The sequence below is a fragment of the Channa argus genome, chromosome 12 (genome assembly GCF_033026475.1).
Source record: "Channa argus isolate prfri chromosome 12, Channa argus male v1.0, whole genome shotgun sequence".
In the NCBI taxonomy this organism is placed as follows: Eukaryota; Metazoa; Chordata; class Actinopteri; order Anabantiformes; family Channidae; genus Channa; species Channa argus.
Window position 1 is genome coordinate 27,184 of NC_090208.1, and position 22,748 is coordinate 49,931.

A 22,748-nucleotide genomic window follows, 5' to 3' on the forward strand; every position below is an offset into this window, starting at 1 on the left:
AAACTAAATGTTCTTGTCTTTACATCAGAACATATATGATTGCAGTTTAATCTCAGGGTTTGCATTTTACTGCCTTTATTTGACATTTTTATAGATTTATGGGGGGCTGTGGAAACGGAGGTAGAACATTTGTCCACCAGTCCCAATGTCTGTGAGTTAGTTCCAAAGTTGAAGTGTCCTCTGACAAAACACTGGCCCTCAAGTTGCTCCTGGCACAGATAAGCACTGCAAGTGAGCTGGTCATTGGTGTGTGTGTGTGTGTGTGTGTGTGTGTGTGTGTGTGTGTGCAGCAACAACATGTAAAACACCCTGGGTACCAATAAGGTGGATAAAAGCAAAGGAAATGTACTGTAAACAGGAACATTAACATCTTCTCCATAAACTAATGTCATCAGTTGTTCATACATCCAACACAACACTAGTTCATCAGCAAACAGACAAACTTCACCCCAAATGTTTTAGCTCATCTTACAACTGTAAATCATGAATCATGACAGATGTTCTCAGAGGTGGAAATAAAAAAAAATGCAGCTTGAAACACAAACACAAACTTCAACAAGAAAATACAAAGACCTTGTAGCACTTTCATCTTCCTAAGATATTCAGCTGTTGAATTTAATTGAATTGAATTCAAGTTTATTTATATAGCGCCAATTCACAACGTCATCTCAGGGCACTTTACAGAATAAAGTCAAGAATGTTTACAGTAAATTTTACAGTAAGTCCTGTAAATAATGGTATTTTCATAATATTTTCAAAGTGGTCATAATCGTCCTGGGGATGGATGAAAGGGCATCACGGACAATGGGAGACAGGTTGTGTCTGAGGCCTCCACCTCCGTGAGATAAGGATTTTCAACCTGAACATAAATGCATTCACATACTCCTGTCTTCTACTATTTGTCTTCTCTGTCACACACCTTTGTACTGCAAACACACAAACACACTGAGACAGAGACTTGTTCTCCCTGAAGAAGGTATGTTTGATAGAAGTGTTCTTTCAGTTGTGTAGCTTCATTAGAGTTGTTGCAGTGTAAGTGTTTATGTGAAGGTAGATAAGTAAAGATAATTACTTTATTTACAGTAGATTTGGACATAGTGTCTGTGTGATGTTCAAGTTTTGATGAGGAGGAATCATATTAAAAATTAATACAGACTGAGTACTGCAGCTACACATTAAGTGGTGTCAGGATATTTGCAACTTTTTCTCACTTTTTGACGTTTACCAAACTTGAAAAACGAATTATTTATCTCCACCTGTTAGAATGATAATGTTTCTCTTCAGGTGTGAGCAGCTGCTGCTGTATCTACCCGGTTACCAGTGACGTCACATGGTATCTGCTCTGTGATTAGCTGTGCTCAGAGTTTGGTCTCGGCTGCTGCTGGACTTTCTATCAGTTTGTCCCTCACAGATTCAGAGTCTCAGCAAAGTTCTGCTGCCGATGAAGACGATGAAGATGAAGCGGCTCCTCTTCCTCTCCTGTCTCCTCTGTGTCTCTGCTGATGGTCAGTGTGTGTGTGTGTCTCACTTTAAACTGATAAAAGTGTTTAGTTTCAGTCCGGATCGATGAACGTGTGGCAGTTAAACTGTTTCAGCAGGTGAATGATCAGGTTTGTTCTGGTTTCTCTTCAGTTCAACATGAGGACTTTAATATCCTCGGCTGTTCAAAGACTGATGGAGAGGAGATGTACGCACTGGACGGTGAAGAGATGTGGTACGCAGACTTCGTCAACAAGATAGGAGTCATGCCTCTGCCCAGTTTTGTAGATAATTTTGGTTACCAGGAGGGAACTTATGAAGGAGCTGTGGCTAATCTACAGACCTGCAAAACAAACCTGGATATTGATCTAAAGCGCCATAAGGACACTCGACTGGAGCTCGGTAAGAGAAGCTAAACATGTTTAATGTACATCTTTTAAAAAGAAAATATAATAATTGACTGTAACTAATAATAAGTAATGTTTGATAAATCAGACTTAAGTGTGTCCGGTGTGACGTGACAGAATTTTTAATATAAGGTCTCATTAACACGCGGAAAAGAAAACTGAATCTCCTGTACATGAAGGAGGCAGGTTAACAGTGGTACAGGAAACTGACCAGGATCAGTGATGCTGTAATGTGTAAAACTACATATTTTAACTCAGACACTCAGTATGAAAATATTTTAGCAGATTAGTTTTTGTAGGTCATGTGACCGTCACCCTACAGGTTGTAGCAGAGGAAGTGGCTGTTCATAATTATTCAAACGGGGTCACTGCTGCTTTTTGCTCATTGTTTCACTGATACAAGACTTTTACAGTCAGCAACACACACCGGACGTGTTTAGGTCCAAAAGGTTTATTTAATAAACTGGCAATATTTATGTCAGACATTAAAAACTTCTGTTACAGACTGAGAAGTAGGAGTTTATAGTAGAATATATAAAAACAAAATAATAAGTCAGGTAATGTCAGACTACTAGATTAGAATGACTTGATCATTTGAAGAATTCCTGTTTTCATCAGTAACTTATTGAAATTCAGAACATTTGAAGCAAAAAACCCTGCTGCACTCTACACCTGCACTTTTTGAAACCGCCTATGAAAATACTGCAAAAAATGATTGTCTCAGTTACCAAATCTTTGTGTACCATTAATGTCTAGCCCAACTTGCGACACATCTATGCACTTTTCGTAAATCTACATATTTTGGTAATCAATTATGTCGACACATCGCCCCAACCCTAATCATTAACACCAGCTGGTGCATTTAATGTGGTGGACAATGTTCATTATGGGAATAAAATCAACAGGGTTTAGAACAGACAGAGCATTGCAGCATGTTGTATGTAGGGCTGGTCAGGATGGTCATAAAGACCCCGATTCACCACTTTTTTGTGCATGTTTTACTTTTAATACTTTAAATAAATTTTCCTCATTAAACTTACAGACATGTATATATAAAGACTATGCTTTGTAAATTAATCTAGTGCTAACATGAGATTCTGAATCAGTCCTATCTCTCCCTGCTGTGAAACACTTTCACTCCACACATGTGACACTCAACCACACTCTGCATAGCCCTTCAGGTAGTTGTATTTACCAAGTTACAATAAATAAGAAGTTAATAATCTTACAAAACAAGCAGAAATCATTCCCATTCTCTGATTTGTCAGCAGGGTGAACCTCACTCTGAAACTAGAAGTAGAAGTTCTGCACTTCTGCCAGTACTGTTTATTGAGTCTGAGACTTCCAATGCATCTGTCCACCTTAAGTGTTGGATTGTATTCCTGTTAAAACAATATGTGAAAATGTTGCATATTAAGGCGGGTAATTTTTTAAAATATTTGTATTATTATTTTAGCTCTACACAATTGTTTATTTTGGGGGGGATTTCGTCAAAACAACAGATTTTTGTGCTACAGTGTTATTAAACTGGTCAGACATATGGGTTGTGTCATGCTTCTTTCTAATTTGAGGGGCAATGTCAGACGCTCTTGCAACTTTTAAAAAGGAGGCGAGTACAAGAGAATCCTTAGTCCCCCCCCTCAAATAGATCAATTAAAAATTGCCTGGGTCTGAGCCACTTTTGCCATTGAACAGCGGGTTTTGATTTGATTGTTGATTCCTGTTTCACTCTGCATTTCAAACACTTAAATAGCTCATTGTTTTTGTTGCGATTCAAAGTCCAAAATATGGATCATGATACATTTAGCAGATCCCACTTAGATTAGTAAAAATCTAAACAATGTTTTAATAACTTGTTGAACCAGTGGTTCAAAATTCGACTGGATCTTTGTGGAGGTCTAATAGTTACAGGAAGTGTTTGCTTGTGGTTATTTCTACCAAAGGTTTAACCAGTTATTAAAACACTGTTTCTGTCACTTTTTCTACCATCACCTTGTATCTTTAATGGGTGTGTTCAATAAAGACATGAAACATTAAGACTGTTTGTGTTTCATCAGTTCAGAAATATGATGTTATTTGTGACTTTGGTGAAGGTAAGATCACACTTGATGACCAATTCATGCAGAAAACCAAGAAACTGGAGCCAGTGTCATTACTTTTTCTTGCCACTGTAGACGTTGCTGAATAGGAAAGCATTTTTAGTATGTATCCGAACATCATAGTACATTTTTGGCCCCCAAGGGATTTACATGTTTTGCCTAAAGGTAAAGTCCACTTCAGGCCCTATATATTAAAATGTATTGTTATGTTGGAATATGCATTCAGAGAAAGTATTTTGCCTTTCTACAAGCACATGTCAAAGTTTAAAGGCTTTTCTAGTTATATTTTCCTTTTTTCAAAATTGTTTCACAAAGAAAATTATACTGAGGAATATTAAAGGCATCTAAAAAGGAAAATATCCCAATATCCAGTAAATAAGTGGATGTGATAAGAGCTGTGTTCTGTTTTCAGATCCTCCATCCAGTCCGATGATCTACACTAGAGATGATGTGGATATTGGAGAGAAAAACACCCTCATCTGTCATGTGACTGGTTTCTATCCTGCCCCTGTCAAGGTTCACTGGACCAAGAACGGAGAGAAAGTGACTGAAGGAGCAAGCATCAATGTTCCTTATTTTAGCATACAGGGTGTCTTCAGTCAGATCTCCAGACTGGAGTTCACCCCACAGCAGGGAGACATCTACAGCTGTGCAGTGGAACATCCAGCTCTGAAAGACCCACTGGCCAGATTGTGGGGTAAGAAAACTACGGTAGCTCAGTACAATACCTGAGTTTTACTGTCTTCTCTGTCTCCAAATGTTAGTGATTTCTGTCTTCAGATGTGGAGCTCATGTTAAAGTTTCTGTGTTTTATATTTCTCCAGATGTAGTCCTGGTGTTAATGTTTGTGTATTTTCTGTCTCCAGTTGTGGAGGTGAAGCAGCCTGGTATTGGACCTGCAGTTTTTTGTGGACTGGGTCTGACTATGGGTCTGCTCGGTGTGGCAGCTGGAACCTTCTTTCTCATCAAAGGAAACGAGTGCAGCTGATTTGTTGGGGCTAATGTTGTCAGGTCTGAGGAGCCACTTGTTTTCTTCACCTGAAGCTTTCTGTTTTCTTCATGTAACTAACGTGTCTGAATGACTCAGTGCTGATACACATCACTTACTGCTGTAGCTTGTATACAAACACTCACCTGATTTATTTACACTTCTCTGTTTGTGTTTTTAAACTGGTTATTTTCTATTTCTTTAAGTTTAACGTCTTTGACTTTATTCTGTAAAGTGCCCTGAGATGACTTTGTTGTGAATTGGCGCTATATAAATAAAGTTGAATTGAATTGAATTAAGTGGCTGTGATGAACCTACATGTAACAGCTTGCAATTAAATTTTCAGGAAAAACGTTTACTTAAAAGGCTGAAAATATGATAAATTAAATAAAAATTCTATTCTTCGTACTGTCAATGAACATCAATAAAGTGAATAAAGTCTGATTGTGTGACATTAGTTTGACCTGTCATTGATGACTAATAGACATTTGTGCTTACAACAGCTGTTTGTAGGAACTGTTGATTTTAATCAAAGTGGTGATGTCACCTGTTCAGCATCCACCTGCATGTGCACATGTGGACTCATTTAAAGACAGAAATGCCTCTAAAATAACATTTACAAACAAGATGGGCTGCTGAGGTTCCCGGTGTTGTGGGCACTAATACCAGACAATTAAATATAAAAAAACATCACAAACAAATTCACAATATTACGAAATCATTAAGTAAGACAAGCTAACACAAGCGTTTCTATTTAGGCACCAAAGTTTTAAACATAAAGCCTTTCAAGTCTTGGGACTGCAAAGCTAAGGGTTAGGAGTTTAGGTTATACATCCTGTCATTTCTTTGTGTATTTGTTTTGTTTGGTTAGGTAAGACAGGGTTTGTGCTAGAGTTTTTGTTTGTTGCTTTGGGCACTGCTCACATCTGAGGCAAATAAATTGCTACCATTTGGAACACTTGGTCTGGTTTTTGCTTTGGAATGGAAACAGTAGTGGAGCACATCTTGTTATGTCTAGCTCCCCCCAGAAACAGGGGCATATCCCCCCCCCAAGTCATATTAATTATCATGTTCCTAGAAGCACAGGCTGAGGTGGAGGAGTTGCAGCAATCTTCCATTCTAGCTTATCAATAATTCCTAGACCTAAACATAGTTATAACTCATTTGAGAGTCTTACTCTTAGCCTTTCACACCCAAACTGGAAAACTCAAAAACCACTATTATTTGTTATCGTGTACCGTCCTCCAGTCCCTTATTCAGAGTTTTTGATTGAATTTTCTGATTTTCTATCTGATTTAGTGCTTAGTACAGATAAAGTCATTATAGTGGGTGACTTTAATATTCATGTAGATGCTGACAGTAACTGTCTGAGCACTGCGTTTAATTCATTATTAGATTCAATTGGTTTTTCCCAAAATGTAAATAAACCCACTCACTGTTTTAGTCACACGTTAGACCTTGTCCTTACGTATGGAATTGAAACTGATAATTTAACCATATTTCCTCACAACTCTCTTCTGTCTGACCATTTTTTAATAACATTTGAATTTACAATAACGGACTATATAGCAGTTAGGGAAAGGGACTTTCTTTATGAATAAAATTGTAGCTATTAGAGAAAGAATTCACCAGATCCTCCCCCCAAATATTACAGATAGATCTTCATGTACAGCAGTGCTAGAGTCATCGATAAGGCCCCAAACCCTGTTAGACTGCTTTTTACCCATAGATCTCTCTGAGCTAACTTCAATTATTACCTCATCTAAACCAACAACCTGTCTGCTAGACCCTATTCCAACTAAGCTGCTCAAGGAAGCTTTACCCTTAATAGATACGTTCATATTAGATATCATCAATCTATCTTTAGAAACAGGCTATGTACCACAGGCCTATAAGGTAGCTGTAATTAAACCACTACTTAAAAAACCCTGTCTTGACCCAGGTGTTTTAGCCAATTACAGACCAATATCTAATCTCCCCTTTATTTCTAAAATAATTGAAAAAGTAGTTGCAAAACAATTATGTGATCACCTTCATAGGAATAATTAGTATGAAGACTTTCAGTCAGGATTTAGAGTTCATCATAGTACAGAAACAGCACTGGTAAAAGTCACCAACGATCTTCTCATGGCCTCAGATACTGGACTCATCTCTATACTTGTTCTGTTAGATCTTAGTGCTGCATTTGATACCATTGATCACAACATTTTATTACAGAGACTGGAACATGAAATTGGAATTACAGGAACTGCACTAGGTTGGTTTACATCTCATCTATCTGATAGAAAAAAAATTAGTTAATCAAGCTTCAAGCCTACAAGACATAAAGGCCTGGATGTCCCACAGCTTTTTACTTCTAAAAAATTCCAGCTGTAGCTCAATTGGTAAGACAGTCATCCACAGATCACAGGGTCAGTGGTTCAATCCCCGGTCCCAGCTACGTGTCACAGTGTCCTTGAGCAAGACACTGAACTCCAAGTTGCTCCTGGTGGGTCTGGTGAGCACCCTGCATGGCAGCCACTGCCATTGGTGTGTGAATGGGAATCAACATTGTAAAGTGCTCTATAAGTGACCCTCTCACCCTCTCTACTTTTAAGTCTAGGCTTAAAACCTTCCTCTTTAATAAAGCATATAGTTAGTTATAGTTATGCTGCTATAGGCTTAGACTGCTGGGGGACCCACCCCCCAATGCACTGAGCTCCTTTCCTCCTCTTGACCCTCTCTCCTCTCCTCTCACCCCGCAATTGACATCACTGTATGTCATTAACTCTGTGTGTTCTCTCCCGTAGTTGTCTTTGTCCTCCTCTGTCCCCCTCTCTCTGTCCTTTTCTGCAGGTGTCCCCGGCTTTGAAGCTGTGTGTCTTCCAGTGTGTAGCTACTGATTGTACTGAAATTTTTCCTCTCCACAGTTGCCTATAGACTTGCTCAAGGGGGAATTGTTTTGTTAGGAAAGTTAGGATAAAGGACACTAGACCCATATCCAATAAAATGAGCACCAACTAACTCAACCAAATCTCCTTATAGAACACCAAATGTAAGCTCCTGAGTGCATAATTAAAAGAAAGCCACCCCTTGGTACCTTTACACTAAAGCCTAAATATCATCTGAGGCATTCGAGGGTCGGGGCGTCTTTAAAAGCATAATGTCAGTAAACTATAGTCATACAGTTAAGGCCCTGAATCACTTAACCCCAACAGAAATATATCTCCACCCAAGATTACCTCAAAAATATAAGAGAACAAAGAAACAAATGAGTGAACCGATGGAAGGACCAAATACTCAGTCCAGCTGGTTCACTCGCTAACTAACCAGGTAAGTCACTAAAATAAAAAAATAAAAAGTTTTTAAATGCTCTCAGAAACTATACTCACCAAATTAGGAGCTCATTTAGCCACCAACAAACAGCCAATGTTAAACAACACACCACTAAATGACCAAAAAAAGAATAGGGGACAAATATAAACAACCTTTGAAAACGAGACTATTGGCACTCAAAGCACTTTACACTGCTTCTTATTCTCCCATTCACACCGATGGGGGAGTGTTGTTATGCAGCTGGCCAACACTAAGCTGGGGTTCAGTGTCTTGCTAAAGGACACTTTGATATGTGACCAGGGGATCGAACCAACAACAACCGCTCTACCTTCCTATGCCACTGTGGCGCAGGGGAGGGGGGTGTTTCCCAAATTGATTTGAATAGATAGATACTTTATTAGTCCCCTGAGGTGTTGCAGTAGCTGTTACATGCAATACTTATACAGTATACATACAAAGTAATAGTATATCATTTAATTAAATAAATTCACAGTTTCATTTCAAGAAATGTGTCTAAGCAATAAAATGTAAACACCCCATATTTACAGTTTTTCTGAATTGCTAAAACACCAACCTCGCTTTCATTACAAAATTGTCAACTGCCATAAATGATTTGTCAAATGAATCACTGTTTTTGTAAAATCTTCAAAAATATTCTCCTAGTCACACAGTTTTGCAGAACTCTAAAGAGACTCATGCTGAGAATGCTGCTCGCAGTGGTGGACTTTGATGGAAAATAGTAACACACAGGCCACAAAGGTAAACAGAATAAAAACACTACTGTCATCTTTACCACACTACAAGTAAAATTGAGCAAGCACGTATCCAGTTAGTTACTGGGTTGGACTGTGTAAGAAGTTAGAGCAACAGTTTCAGTTTCATTCTTAGTGCCTTCCATAACCAGGACATTCTGAAAGTACACAGTAGGATGTCTCTGTATCTGTGCATTGGTCAACCTGTACTCTACACAAGCAACAGTATAGAAATTATAAGAGGAAACCTATCAATACAGTGTTGTACACCACCTGTGACCCATCCCCATGCCAGAGGTATAATGCTGAGGCAGAATCAGTGATTGTCATTGTGAATCCAAATACTAAGTGTAGTTCATAGTTGGCTATTTGTTCTAGTTTTCTAGTATACAAAAATATACATATGTTTTACAGAAGATTTAAAAAATGCTAAATATATTACTAAAGTTTTTTGTCCTGCTACACTAAGAGCAGCGTGCTTTGTGTTGCTGTGTAGTTTTGATTTGACAGACAAGTCAAATATTTTGTGAACATAGTTTGAAGTTTGGGTTTTTTGTTTAGTGTTTCGAGAAAAGGAGACTTCAAGAAATGTTTTTTATCAATTCAGGAAATTCAAATGTACCTTGTACTGGTAAAGTTTACCCCAGCAGCTCCAAGTTACCAACCATTCTCATACACTTATTGACCTCAGAATTTGGGTTCTATTGTTAGTCTCATATGGAAATGGGCATTAACACTTTTTAGAGTTTTTTTACACATCAGTCGAGACAGAATTGTTGTAGCAGAGACAGATCCTAACCTCATGGCTGCAGTACACTCAGACAGGTGGTTGTGTAGTTTGTTTTACTTGTGTTAAAATCCTGAAGTCTAAGGAAGAAAACCAAATGTGTGTTGTTGCTGTGGATGAGCACTGAGGATAATGTTCTCTGTGTACATCTCCTCCAGCTGTCCCTCTGCTTCCACTGTTATCACTTTTTATATAATTCCTTATTTATTTATTTAGCCACATCTTGTATTAACTCTCCTCTGTCACTGTGTCTGTGCCTTCACCACCAGATTACATGTGTTGTCTGCCTGGTAACAGGTGACTCTGCATCATGTGACCACGTCCTTTTTTAGAGCGGTTCTCAGTCAGACTGTGTCAGTGTTTGTGAAGTGATCAAAGGAACATGGCTTCAACTTTTCTCAGCTTCTTTCTCCTCTTCATCACGGTCTACACAGCAGGTAGGATCATCCCACTGATCAATACACTGATCACTGATCAATACACTTATCACAGATTCTGTCTGTTTATTCCTCAGATGGATTTTATGAGTTTTCAGTGGACCGCTGTCTGTTTAACTCCACTGATCTGAAGGACATCCAGTACATCAGGTCGTATTATTTTAACAAGATAGAAGAAGTCAGGTTTGACAGCAGAGTGGGGGAGTATGTTGGATACGGTAACGGTGTGAAGGATGCAGAGGCCTGGAACAAAGATACTGGAAACCTGGCTGCGATGAGAGCTCAGAGGGAGACTGTCTGCCAACATAACATTGGTATTGACTACCAAGCTGTTCTGTCTAAATCAGGTGAGTGTGTGTTTGTGTAACATCACATCTTCATGTTCAACCTCACATTCATCCACAGACTGAATCATTATCAACAAAACCACTGATCCAACTGTTCGTACTATTGTTATTTAATTATTTACTGTTTTAACTACAGATGATTTTTATATCGTACAGAACAAACATTTTAACTTTAACTTTAAAATAATTTAACAAGTGCTGTAAATCTGATTCAGTTTGATGTAATTTTTCATAAATATTATGTATACATTAACAATATTTAAGAAGAAAACATTTAATAAATCTGACATTGTTGGTTCAGACTCTGGTCCCAGTCTCCACCTGGTCAAACGCTGATACAACATCAACTGATTTTGCTGATGAATAGAAATGAAATAATTTCTCTTCAGCATCATAAAATAAAATTATTGTTGCACAGTGTACAAATGTCCACTTACTTATTGAGTCCAGATATTTTGAAATAATAATGCTTGTATCTTCCAGTTAAACCCACTGTCAGAGTCTACTCTACAACCCCCTCTGCTGGTAAACATCCTGCCATGTTGGTCTGCAGCATCTACGACTTCTTCCCCAAACAGATCAAAGTGAGCTGGACCAGAGACGGACAGGAAGTCACTTCTGGTGTCACTTCCACTGATGAGCTGGCAGATGGTGATTGGTACTACCAGGTCCACTCTCACCTGGAGTTCACACCCAGGTGGGTCCAGGTCCAGCTGTAGGTTTAAGAATTTTACTTCTAAGATAGGCTTGATAAAAACATAAAACATAATAGTAATAATAAAATTCATTCTTTAGCACCTTTAAAAGCTCACTTAAAAACAGCAACAATGACAACAACATGTCACAGATGTAAGGAGGAGCCTGGTCAGACAGGACTTTAAAAACAAGCAGTAAGATGCCAAACCAGTAACCAGTGAAAGGTAAAAGAGGATCAGTGTGATGTCGTCTCTTACAGTTAAAGCAGCATTTTTTTTTTTTATCAGTTCTGGTCTTTGATTGTTTCTCCTGCTGAGATCAACACTAAGCACTGCAGTAGTTCAGACTGCAGGAGGAGGAGGCAGAAGCATGGATGATCAGCAGATGAAAGAAAGACCTGGTCTCAGTTGGGACAGTGCAGGATTTGACTTTAGTCACTTGGACAGTTCTGAATTAAATTCAACACCCAGGTTCCAGATCTTTTTTTTTTTATTTGTTAGATTAGGCACAGTTAATTCTGCTTGTACTGGGGGCAGAAGAGTGTGACTGCTTCTTATTGAACATCCATCTTTAAACACATGACACAAACTGTTGGAATCTTTCATTTTCTCAGTAAATGTTATTTTTAACAATCATCACACAGACACCTACAACAACAGTCAATTTCCATGACTGTGAACTGCCAGCTTCAGACTACAGTGCAGCCAGTTATTGAGCTGACTGGCTGCTTCTGGGCTGATGTTTGTGTAGTAGAAACAAACATATCAGTAACCAACTTTATGAGTTCTACAAGAGTCACCGGATCCAGTTTGTTCCAGTTAGAGCAGTAACAGAATCAGTGATGTGTTGGTTTGTGTTGACAGGTCTGGAGAGAAGATCTCCTGTGTGGTGGAACACGCCAGCCTCAAACAACCTCTGGTTACTGACTGGGGTAAATATCTGTCTGTCAATACACCTGTATGTCTCTCACCTATCTGTTTCTACACCTGTGTGTCTGCTTACTTGTCTGTCCTCAGATCCGTCCCTGCCTGAGTCAGAGAGAAACCAGATCGCCATCGGAGCCTCAGGACTGATCCTGGGTCTGATCTTATCCCTGGCTGGATTCATCTACTACAAGAGGAAGGCCAGAGGTCAGAGACCACACATCTGGTCCAGAACCAGTTTACAACCAGATTCAGAACCAGTTTAGAGAAGTCAGAAACCAGTTTACACTAATTAGAGTTATGTCTGTAAATAAACAGTGACCAAAACTGTCTTCAGAGCAGTAAAATCTGACTTATTCTAATATTCTGTACTACACCACATTTCTACTGCTCTTCACAGTTTATTCAAATTGCCACACACTGCTGACAGCAGCTTTCAAAAATGGTAAATGATCTGCACTAATATAGCGCTTTTCTAGCTATTGACTCTATCTATATACCATGATATACTATCATATATACTATATGATTTAGACTAGCTTAGACAAAATCAGTAACTGTCTTTCCAGATCACCACTAATTTTTAAAGCAGTTTCAGTCTTTGTACCAGTCTGAAGACTAGTTTTATTGTCTAAACTAATGTTAGACAAGTCCAGACTGAGCATTTTGTGATTGGTGATTTGGTACTGGTGTTTGTTGTTGACCGTGTCCATCTATTGTTCAAAAGAGAGACAGGATCCTTAACCCTGGTCTGGTCTCAGATCAGTTTAGTCCAGTTTTAATGATGTGGTGTTAGGTGTTGATCCTCTTCTCTTGTTTTCTTAAATCCAGGACGTATTCTGGTTCCAACCAACTGATCCTGGGCCAGGTCCTAAATCCTGTTCCTGTTTGGAGACTGTCAATGCTGCCACCTGCTGGACCAGCTGAACACCTGCTTCTCTGATGGTGGTCTCTGTCTCTGATCCTCAGCTGGTCTGAACCTGATCCAGAAGCATCACTGTTTATAGTTATAAGTCTTTTCTATCTGACATGTTCATGTTCTGTCAGAGTCTGTGTTGTTTCCTCTGACAGTCCTGGATCAGGTTTGATCTGGACTCTGCTTGTTTACTGTGTGAAATCAATAATTTACTTCCTCTGACTCCTTAACTCTGCTTTACATTATGTGATCACTGATTTTAATCCTGATTCAGTTTGTTAATTTGTTTCTGCTGGAGTTTTAATTTTAACAATAAACCGTAAGAAAATGTCTGGTATTAATAAATATTTTAGATATGTTATATACAATATATTTCTAACTCTAAATCTTTGTCATTATGGAAAATAAAGAACTGGTGGAAACTACTTACCCACCCATTGAAACAACTCTAAATATATCAGATTTACTGCTGTGTGATGTATTCATAGTTAACATGTAGTAGAGGAACAAGTACTTTAAAAACTAATAATTTCAAAATTAAAAGTTTAAATTCTGTTTGACAAAAATATGTTAAGGAACACCTAAAAGTAATGAAGTAATAAGTGATTTTACTGTAAATATAGTGCATTTGGAAAGTTTTTAAAATGTTATGTTGCAGCCTGATACTACAGTATCATTTTAATTTTTTATCTTATTAATCTACACTCAGTATTCCATAATGACAAATGGGAAAACTGAATTAGCTGTATGACTACTGAAAGTTATTAACAAAGAAAATTTAAATATCAAACTGGCACAAGTATTGAGACTCTTTATTCAGTATTTTAGTTCCCTTTTTTGCTCTGCATATCTGTGTGTATAGCAATACAGTAAAGCAGTTAATAGAATATACAGTATGTGGATTAATATAATGGTTAGCAGATCAGATCTCTGATCTTTTAATAAACAGCGCAGCTGCTGCCAGCAAACGAGTGTTGTGTGAAATTAATTTATTCATAAAGTTCAACACATTGACATACAGCTCTAAATCTCAATTTTATTTCTCAGCTGTACAAACTTTATTGATGAAAATAAGATTTTAACAACATAAAAAAATTAAGAAGTGTCCCTGTATCTTTCTTTATCCATGTCTCCACTTTCCTCAACCATCATTACCTCTGAAATATCAAAATGCAAATAATAAAAAAAAAATTCTGCCAATACATTAATTACACATCCTACTTAGATGTGCACAGAGTTATTTACATTTGTTGTGGGTTAACAATTCAAAAGCTGAGGACTTTCAACTTTGGGAAAAAAACTTTTTGATCACCTGAATAAACACAAATGTGAACAGCTGACAGTGGAAAGACTAATATGATGATAAAAACTGATCACATTATCTACCAGTACATACAAAATCTCAGTGTTTAAGAAGTACATATATGTGAAAAATATAAGAAAATAGAATTTACAAAATATTTTTATATATTATTATATATATTTTTTATATTTTTATTTTTACTGACCTTGGAGCAGCTCTGCAAACACATGCAGTTGTGTTTGCAGAGCTGCTCCAAGGTCAGGTATTGTCTAACAGCAGACCATCCCACACTGTAGTGACCCAGAGTCACTTCATGCTCACAGCTGCTTATCAAAGTGCTGAAAAGGGAAAAGGTTTCCAGAAAAGGAGAAAAGTGCTGGGAGCAGTAGCCTGAGGGTGGAGAATATTCTGCCCAGCAGCAGAAGCTTCTAAAACTAATGTGTGATGTATGAAGTTTAGAACTGCATAGGATGGAGAACTGAAACTCTGTTGATGTTCTTCTCTCTTCCTGGATGTTGAAGCTTCTTTACTGATGACACTTGAGGTGTCTAAGACCAGATATGGTAATTTTTGCCATGACAATTTGCTGTCTGCAGGATCTGTGAGTGGTCACCGGAGGAGCCAGAGTGAACAGTGGTTTGCATGAACCCTGGAAAAGAAAACAAATTCCAGTCTCAACCTCCACTGAAAGAATCAGTGTACTGTCGCCTGATTCATGAACTAAAAAATTAAAACTGGTCAACATGGATACTGGGTGAGTTATAAAGAAGGTTTTAAATTATTTTTGTTGAGCTCAAGTTGCCATTCTTGGTTGAATTAATCTGAATAATCGAGCGACTCTTAGTCAGTTGGAGAGTAGAAAGGTCAACGGCCAAGTTGGAAGAAGGGGCCAACAAATAAAGCTAGTGTATTGGGAGCTTTAAAAAGTTACCCTCACCCTCACAGAGACGTCTGTGTTGAAGGCTGTGCATGGGGTCCCATGGGAAACCAGGGAAGTAAAGGGGCTTGGACCCCGCAGGGTCCGATTGTTGAGATTATGAAAACCAAGTATGGTGACATTTATTAGGGGAAAAAGGCACCAAGTGAATTCTTTGTCTCTCTTTGCCTTTTACATTTGTCATTCTCAAGACCCTGTCAGAGATTATTACAGGGCAGAGCAGTTGGAACAGGACAGGTCCAAAAGTAAAATTAAGGGTTTTGGCATTGTCTTACTGGAAGTGTGGCAAGAAGTGCACACACTCAGACTAAGTCCTAGGAATTAAGTGACAGTGAGAGAATGGAGGAAAAAGAGGGCAAACAGACACAAGAGAGAATAGTAGATTAATCCAAATGTTAAGATTCTGAAAAGTATGGTGACAAAAGTCTTAAATGTTTGAAACTTTTGGTTCAGTATTTTGGTTTTCCTCCAGGAGGTTGCTTTAATAAAATAAGCTAATAAAATTAGCGGAGAAAAATGTTAAATCAAGAAAAGAAACTGAGGCTAAAAAGAGAGTCACAAAAAGACAGATGTGTAACTTACATAATGTAAATATGTGAACAAAGAAAAATTAAGTAGAGTTTAGGGAAAGAAAATAAAATATAAATCAAACTCTCATGACAGCTGCACCACACAGAACAGATGACGCATCAGTAGAAAACACACACACACCAACACATTCTCCCAGTGTGTCTTCTCTCTGTCCACACATCACGGCACTGAAACTGGACGCTGGCTTAGACTCCTACCCGTCAGTGCTGCCACAACCACCACCGCAAGGACACCATGAACAACGAGTGCAACAACAGCCAGTCCCACAACAACAACCACCACCTGACTCCACCACATCTCCGTCCTCGTCCTCATCTTCCTCCCTTTCTGCATTCTCATCATCTGCCTCATTTGCGACCACCTCAGGAGGGGAAAGATGGAAGAGGGCAGGCCCAGACAGTCTGTGATACAGGATGAAGATGTCTTCATTTGACAGAGGTCGTGGAGGAAAAGGATATTGTGGACGATGGAGAGACAGAGGACGAGGACTTGGATGTGGCTGACGGTCAGTAGCTGCAGATGGATCCCACACATATGAGCAAAAGGGACATTGTGCAAAGGACTGTCCCTCTGGGATTGAGGAGGACATAGACCCAGAGATTGTCCTGAGAAGTCATCGCCAGTGGCAAACTGACGGGTGGAGGAAAAGCTGGTGTCCCGGGGACAGTTGCTGATGACTGATCAAAAGCAGGGAGGTGATGCACACTGACACACACTGCAATGAAGACATGCTTACACACACACACTGATTTGCAAACTGCAGTGAAGAAATGCTTGCTCAGACCTGCACTGATGTTCATTATGAACAAAGATGGGATTCAGTGAAGTTTGAGAAATTGACTGCAGTGTTTAATTGGTCTGATCACTTATGTGCTGTCTCTCTGAATGAGGAACAAAACTGTTTCTATGACCTTCAAATGCTGTTCCCCATATTTTCATTAGCTAAATCAGAATAAGACAGGTGGGGAAATTTGGGCTATTTTCAAAAAGTGTCCTTCTGTGCATGGTAAGTAGCAACTTGAGGTTGAATCAGCTGTGATATGTTCAGTGTGTGGCTGCCTACAGGAAGGATTTTAGTTCTGTTTTGCATGTTTGTGCCTGAGCAGAAACACACACACTTTTTTCCTTATCAGAAATAGTGGCAACAACACAACAACAAAGAGCTGCAAGCAGAGAGCAGAGGGTTAGGATCAGATGAGCTAGTGATTCTTTCCTGTGTGAATCAACTAAGATTTTAATATTTCCCAGTAAAAAGGCTTGAAGCTGTGCTTGTTATAGAGTAAGTCACATAATTATACACCCTGACGTCACAGTGACCTTAATGTGACCTGTGATAACCTGTAAATGGAAAAAGGGGGGAGAGGAGAAAAACAAAAGATGATTCAGATTCACTGTTTTCTATTGAGAAAAGCGGGATTTTGCATTATTCAAAACACTTTTGAAAAAACATGTTACATGCTGGTTAAAGGAAAAAACAACACAACAAAAGTATAGTAAAAGTAAGTATAGTATGTTTCATCATCCAAAATGTATTTTAATTAAATATATTTAAATTAGATATGCAACTTCACATGCACATGTCCATTCTATATAAATTTCAAATGTTAATAATCTCTAAAACAAAAAGCCACTGATGGAATTAGATCAGTGTTTGAATTGCCAAAGAAAAGCAGCTGTAATTGTATCTTGTGAATATTTACTGATAAAGATGTGTGATCTTGATAGTAGATAGTCGAGGTTTGTTCAGGATTTGCGAGCAGTAAAAAACAAACAAACCCAATCCACAACCAAATAACTTGTTGGTTGCTGGATTGGATAATGTATTTTTTCCTTATGTATGCGGACAGTCATTACTTGTTTGCTTTCTCCTTAAAAAATAAATAATAAAATAATGAGAATTACCTGCATGAGATTTGTTTTATTAATTGAGTTTTTAGGAAGTCCAGGTGTTTTCCATCAGCTGAAATCTCAGACATCATATTTAGTAGCAGGATTAGCTCTGCTGCAGTACATTGATGATTTTATGATGTGCAGCCTGTCTGAGAAAGTCTACATGTTAGATAAGATGAACGTACTCAAACATTTAGCAGAAAACTGACATAAAATCAGTCTGTTTACATTATAATTTGCTCTAAAGTAACTTATTGAGGTCATGTGATCACAGCTGATAACCAAACAATCCATTCTCATCTCTTTAACCAAGAAACAAATGATGACGTCATACTGAAAACAATGGATTATAAATGATCAAGACAGAAAGGCTCTAAATGTATTGTTCCATGGAAAATAACTCTCATCTTATGATAAAATAATTTGAGCAGCATAAACAGACTCCACATCAGTGTTACACAGTCTCTATGTTAAGTTTGTTAACCAGGGACTTGGCTGTATGACATGTGTTTAGTTACAGGACCATGTTGGCAGATAACAACATTACTTTTTAGCTAAGCTGGATCCTGGAGATGATGGATTATGATGCCTGCAAGCTGTGACAGTTGCAGTCAAAGTGTTGGTTAGGCTGATCTAACTCTTTTGGTTCCTTATGCAGCCTCTCTCTCATCTTCCAGGAGCATTCATCACCTTTCTACAGTGAGATTTCTAAGACCAGATATTGTCATTTTTGCCATGACACCATGTGTTCATCCAAATGGGTCAAATCTCAACAGAAAACTGTTCACACCCACTAAAACTTTCATTTCATTGCATTTCCTGAGCAACTTTCCTCATACTGGAAAAGCTACTTAAATGAGTGGTGAAATGTTTCTAACAAGGAGGAACAGGTGAATAGAAACACACAAGTCAACTGTCAGGCTCAGGTAATACTATGCTACAAAACATTTATCTGTCTGTGTGTTTGGGGGGGGTGCAGTGTAATGACAGGCCAGATGATCCTATGACTTCCTGTACCTGTTACAGTGATATTGACCTCCGTACCCCTCTGTCCAGCTCTGTCTTCACACCAGTAAATTCCAGTTCTGCAGACCAGCTTTTTAGTCTGGTCCTCTTCACTGTCCATCCATCAACTGTCTGTCCATCTTTAACAAAACTCAGAGACACTGGAGGACCTCTGGTGAAGAACTGCTGAAGGTTTAGACTGACATTGAGAGACACTGGAGGACACACAGAGTAAAAGTGAGTGCATTAATGTTGAAGTGTCAGTTTGTCACACCGGCAAAAACAGTGAGTCCAGACAGCAACAGCACAAACACACCTGGAACAGGAGGACACTGGTCAGTAAAAGACTGAGGACACTAAAAGGCAGAGGACACAATAGGTCCACAATAGGACATTAAAGGTCAGAGGACACCAAGGGCACTAAAGGTCAAAAGTTCAGCAGATTAAAAACCAGCAGATATTGAAACCTAAATTATTTAAAACTAAATCCTCAAACAGAATTAGAAATCAGTGGTTTGCTACGACCTGCAGAACTGATAAAATGAAAAATGACAGAGAACTGAAAACTGATCTCATGTTTCTCTTCTTCACAGTAACATCTGTGTTCACTTCACATTTAAGCTAATTATTGAAAATTCAATTGTTGTGGTTTAATTTCCACACTTTCATTATGCATCATCCTCAGCTCCACTTCCTGTCTGATAACCCAACTTTAATGTTGAGTTGTTGCTGTAACCAGGAAACTATTTTACCCTTTCACTGTATAAATGTCATGTTGGGGAAGAAATTAGCTGAACCTTTAAATGTCATGATCAGACACAAACTCCTTCACATTTTAATGATTTAAACCACTCTCAAACACATTTGTGGATACAGATGTGAATATGTCAGATTAATAACTAGTGTGTCCGATATGAAGGGAGAGTATTTGACTGTGACTACCTCAAACACAACGGAGACAGAATGAACCAGAAAACACAGTGAGTATGAATGAATGACATTTACATTTAGTCATCTATCAGATGCTTTTATCCAAAGCGACTTACATGTGAGGTACAAAGCAGCAAGAATCTAAGTCAAGGAGAAAACATCAAAGCAAAGTCCTATTAGAAAAGTGTTCACAGGTCACGAGATGCAAGTGCGAGAAAGAGCAGAAAGGAAGTTTTATTTTTTAAATAGATTGAAGTGCATAGGAAGATGCGGAAGAGTTCTGTTTTCAGCGGTTTTTTGAATATTGGGAGAGAATCAGCTGAGCGTGCAGAGTTTGGAAGCTCGTTCCACCATCGTGGGATCATTGCGCTAAAAAGTTTTGCTTGGTGTCTTCTGTGCGGTGCTGGGACACCAGAGAATGAATAAGTTGGTGTTGGACTTACCGAGCAGCAGAGACTCAGAGAGACTCTTCATGTCTGGATGAGGTGTGGTTCAACTTCTGCTTTTTGGTTTCACAGCGTCAGGGGAAGACACAGAAACATTCACCACATCCTGAAATATTACATGGCTGTTCTATTATTCTATTTTAATTTAAACCAATGATAACTGTTGGTGAAGGACAGATGGTTTGTCATACATCGATCTCTGGAGTGGATAATTTACAAGAACCTTACTCACAGAGATGAAAACAAAGATTTTTATTGTGCTCATGTACAGTTTGGACTGTTGCCTTATGGTGTCATTTGTGCCATCACAAGCTTTTGCTGCTGTAAGATGTTTTCTATCAGTTTGGGAACTTTCTCTGCCACATCACTGACTTGTTTTTGCTGATTTCATCCCCCTAATGATTTACCTTTTAGTACGACCACAATCAAAAGCAAAGTCCAAGAAAACACTGAAGTGTCTTTAGGACATGTCTCTGGCTGTTCCTGAGTGGTCCAACCAAAGCTCAAACAGAAACCCCACAGAACATCTTTGAAGAGTCCCGAAGGACAAACTGCCCAAATCCAGGTGTAAGAAGCTTGTAGAGATTTAACAAATAAGATTCAGAGCTGCAGTACTGAGGTGCTGAATACTTACATAAATGAAAGGTTTCAGTTTTAGAGTTTGAGTTAATTTGCAGTATTTGTTTTTCACTCTGTCATTATGTCTTAAAGTGTGTAGACTGATGGACACTAATTGGCTTTTGTTTTTTTATGTAAAAAACAGTAAAAAGTGGAAGAGGTCCGAATACTTTTCAAAGCAGCTGTAAATGTGTTGTAGGATGTGACTCCACTGTACAACATTATACAACTTGACTTGGACAGGGTTAAGGGAACATCTTGGTAAGGTTAGTGCACAGTGGTCTCCAAGGTTTTGTTGGATAATCCGTCCTCCCAGACCTCCCTCCTTTGTGGAATAACTCAATATAACGTTTTTAATCTTTTGAAACAACTCATCTTGTCCAGAAACAATCAGTTCAGGCACCATCAGCAAAGACACACCTGCAAAAGGAGGACACAGGTCAGTGCAGGTCAACACTAAAGGCTTATAGTATTTCAGTTTTAGAGCTTTTTCTCCAACAATAGCTGCTTTTTTCTAAAAACAACACCATGAATGCAGTTACAGTGAATCAAACTGTAAAGACACTAAACAATGAACTGTTCATGATTTCATCTCTATTTATAAAAACTTTATACCAGATGTCTTGTTCTTTATTGTTCTCTCAAACTCATGCTGAATCTTCTATGTTCAACATTTCAACAACATTTCATTTATCTTGTTATTAAAATAACTAGTATTAACTAGAACTGGGGTGGCCAACCAGTCAGAGAGTAAGAGCCACATTTTTTACTGTGTTACCGCAAAGAGCCACATCATGGGCACACATGAACATCACCCCCTCCCTTCCTCACACACACACACACACACACACACAGACCTCTGCTCAGCCAGATGTATTGTTGTTTTATTTTAAGTCACACACCAACATGATAATGACAGAAATTGACTCCTACAGTACTAAGACCACAGGCCAGTCATTTTCAACAATGAACATTGTGTGCACTGTCTCACACACACAAACTCTAAGTTCAACCAAGCCCACAAACAAAAATATAATAATTCACAATAGCATGTTTCTTTTACTATGCATGTTGCTTAGTGGGACTTCTGGCATTCATTGCCTTGCACCAGGTCAGGCAGCATTTTTAACTTACCCTGCAGGGTCAGGTTCAATCTGTCCAAGTGACACAGGATGTCGACCAAAAAAGCCAGATCCATACTCCACTCGAGGTCCAAGAGCTCGGGATAGTCCTTGTCTTTCTCTTTCATGAACAGTTTCACGGCATCCAAAAGCTCAAAGAAGCGAGAGAGTACGCGGCCTTTTGACAGCCACCTCACAGTGCAGTGCAGCGGCAATTCACCTGGAAGCCCTTGGTCCAGCTCAGCGATGAGATTCTTGAATTGCCTGTGGTTAAGCGCATGTGTGCGGATGTAGTTTACGATTTCCATCACAGGCTTCATGACGTTTTCTAAATTCAATGATTTAGACACGAGTTGCTCCATGTGGATGATGCAGTGGAAATTCCAAACCTCGGGAAATGTTTGGTCGGCTTTGCACAGTCCCACAAGCCCGTTCACAGATCCGATCATGGCTGACGCTCCATCCGTGGCTATTGCAGTTAGTTTCGGTTTGGGCACATTTGCTTTCGCAAATGCAGCCATCATTGTTTCTTTCACATCTATGCCACGGGTTCTGTCTTTTAATGGTACAATATCAAGGAGTTCTTCTTTCATCACACAATCGTTTGACACAAACCGTGCAAATATTGCCAACTGAGGCTTGTGACGTATGTCACAACTCTTATCCAATGCGACACTAAAATACTCACATGCTTGAAGGTCAGAGTGCAACTGTGATTCAATAGCCGTGTGTCATGTTAAGGTTAAGGGAGGACCCAAGTG

At 38.8% G+C, this 22,748-nt stretch overlaps 2 protein-coding genes and 1 long non-coding RNA gene across 3 annotated transcripts; 2 read left to right on the forward strand and 1 right to left on the reverse strand.

Annotated features, from left to right (window-relative positions):
- Positions 1–1,357: 1,357 nt before the first annotated feature.
- Positions 1,358–5,430, forward strand: LOC137137693 (RLA class II histocompatibility antigen, DP alpha-1 chain-like). Its single transcript, XM_067524290.1, has 4 exons — positions 1,358–1,505; positions 1,633–1,881; positions 4,398–4,682; positions 4,852–5,430. The coding sequence occupies exons 1-4, from the start codon at positions 1,442–1,444 to the stop codon at positions 4,971–4,973; spliced, it is 720 nt and encodes a 239-aa protein (XP_067380391.1). The 5' UTR covers positions 1,358–1,441; the 3' UTR covers positions 4,974–5,430.
- Positions 5,431–10,153: 4,723 nt separating this feature from the next.
- LOC137137699 (H-2 class II histocompatibility antigen, E-S beta chain-like) lies at positions 10,154–13,476 on the forward strand. The gene is made up of 6 exons (XM_067524305.1): positions 10,154–10,264; positions 10,342–10,611; positions 11,095–11,308; positions 12,171–12,238; positions 12,324–12,437; positions 13,062–13,476. Exons 1-6 carry the CDS (start codon positions 10,210–10,212, stop codon positions 13,085–13,087), a joined length of 747 nt encoding a protein of 248 aa, XP_067380406.1. The 5' UTR covers positions 10,154–10,209; the 3' UTR covers positions 13,088–13,476.
- Positions 13,477–14,692: 1,216 nt separating this feature from the next.
- Positions 14,693–22,711, reverse strand: LOC137137700 (uncharacterized). Its single transcript, XR_010915764.1, has 4 exons — positions 20,246–22,711; positions 18,885–19,087; positions 17,880–18,016; positions 14,693–17,315 (listed from the first exon to the last, which is right to left on the reverse strand). It is a non-coding gene; the product is annotated as an uncharacterized lncRNA (long non-coding RNA).
- Positions 22,712–22,748: the final 37 nt, after the last annotated feature.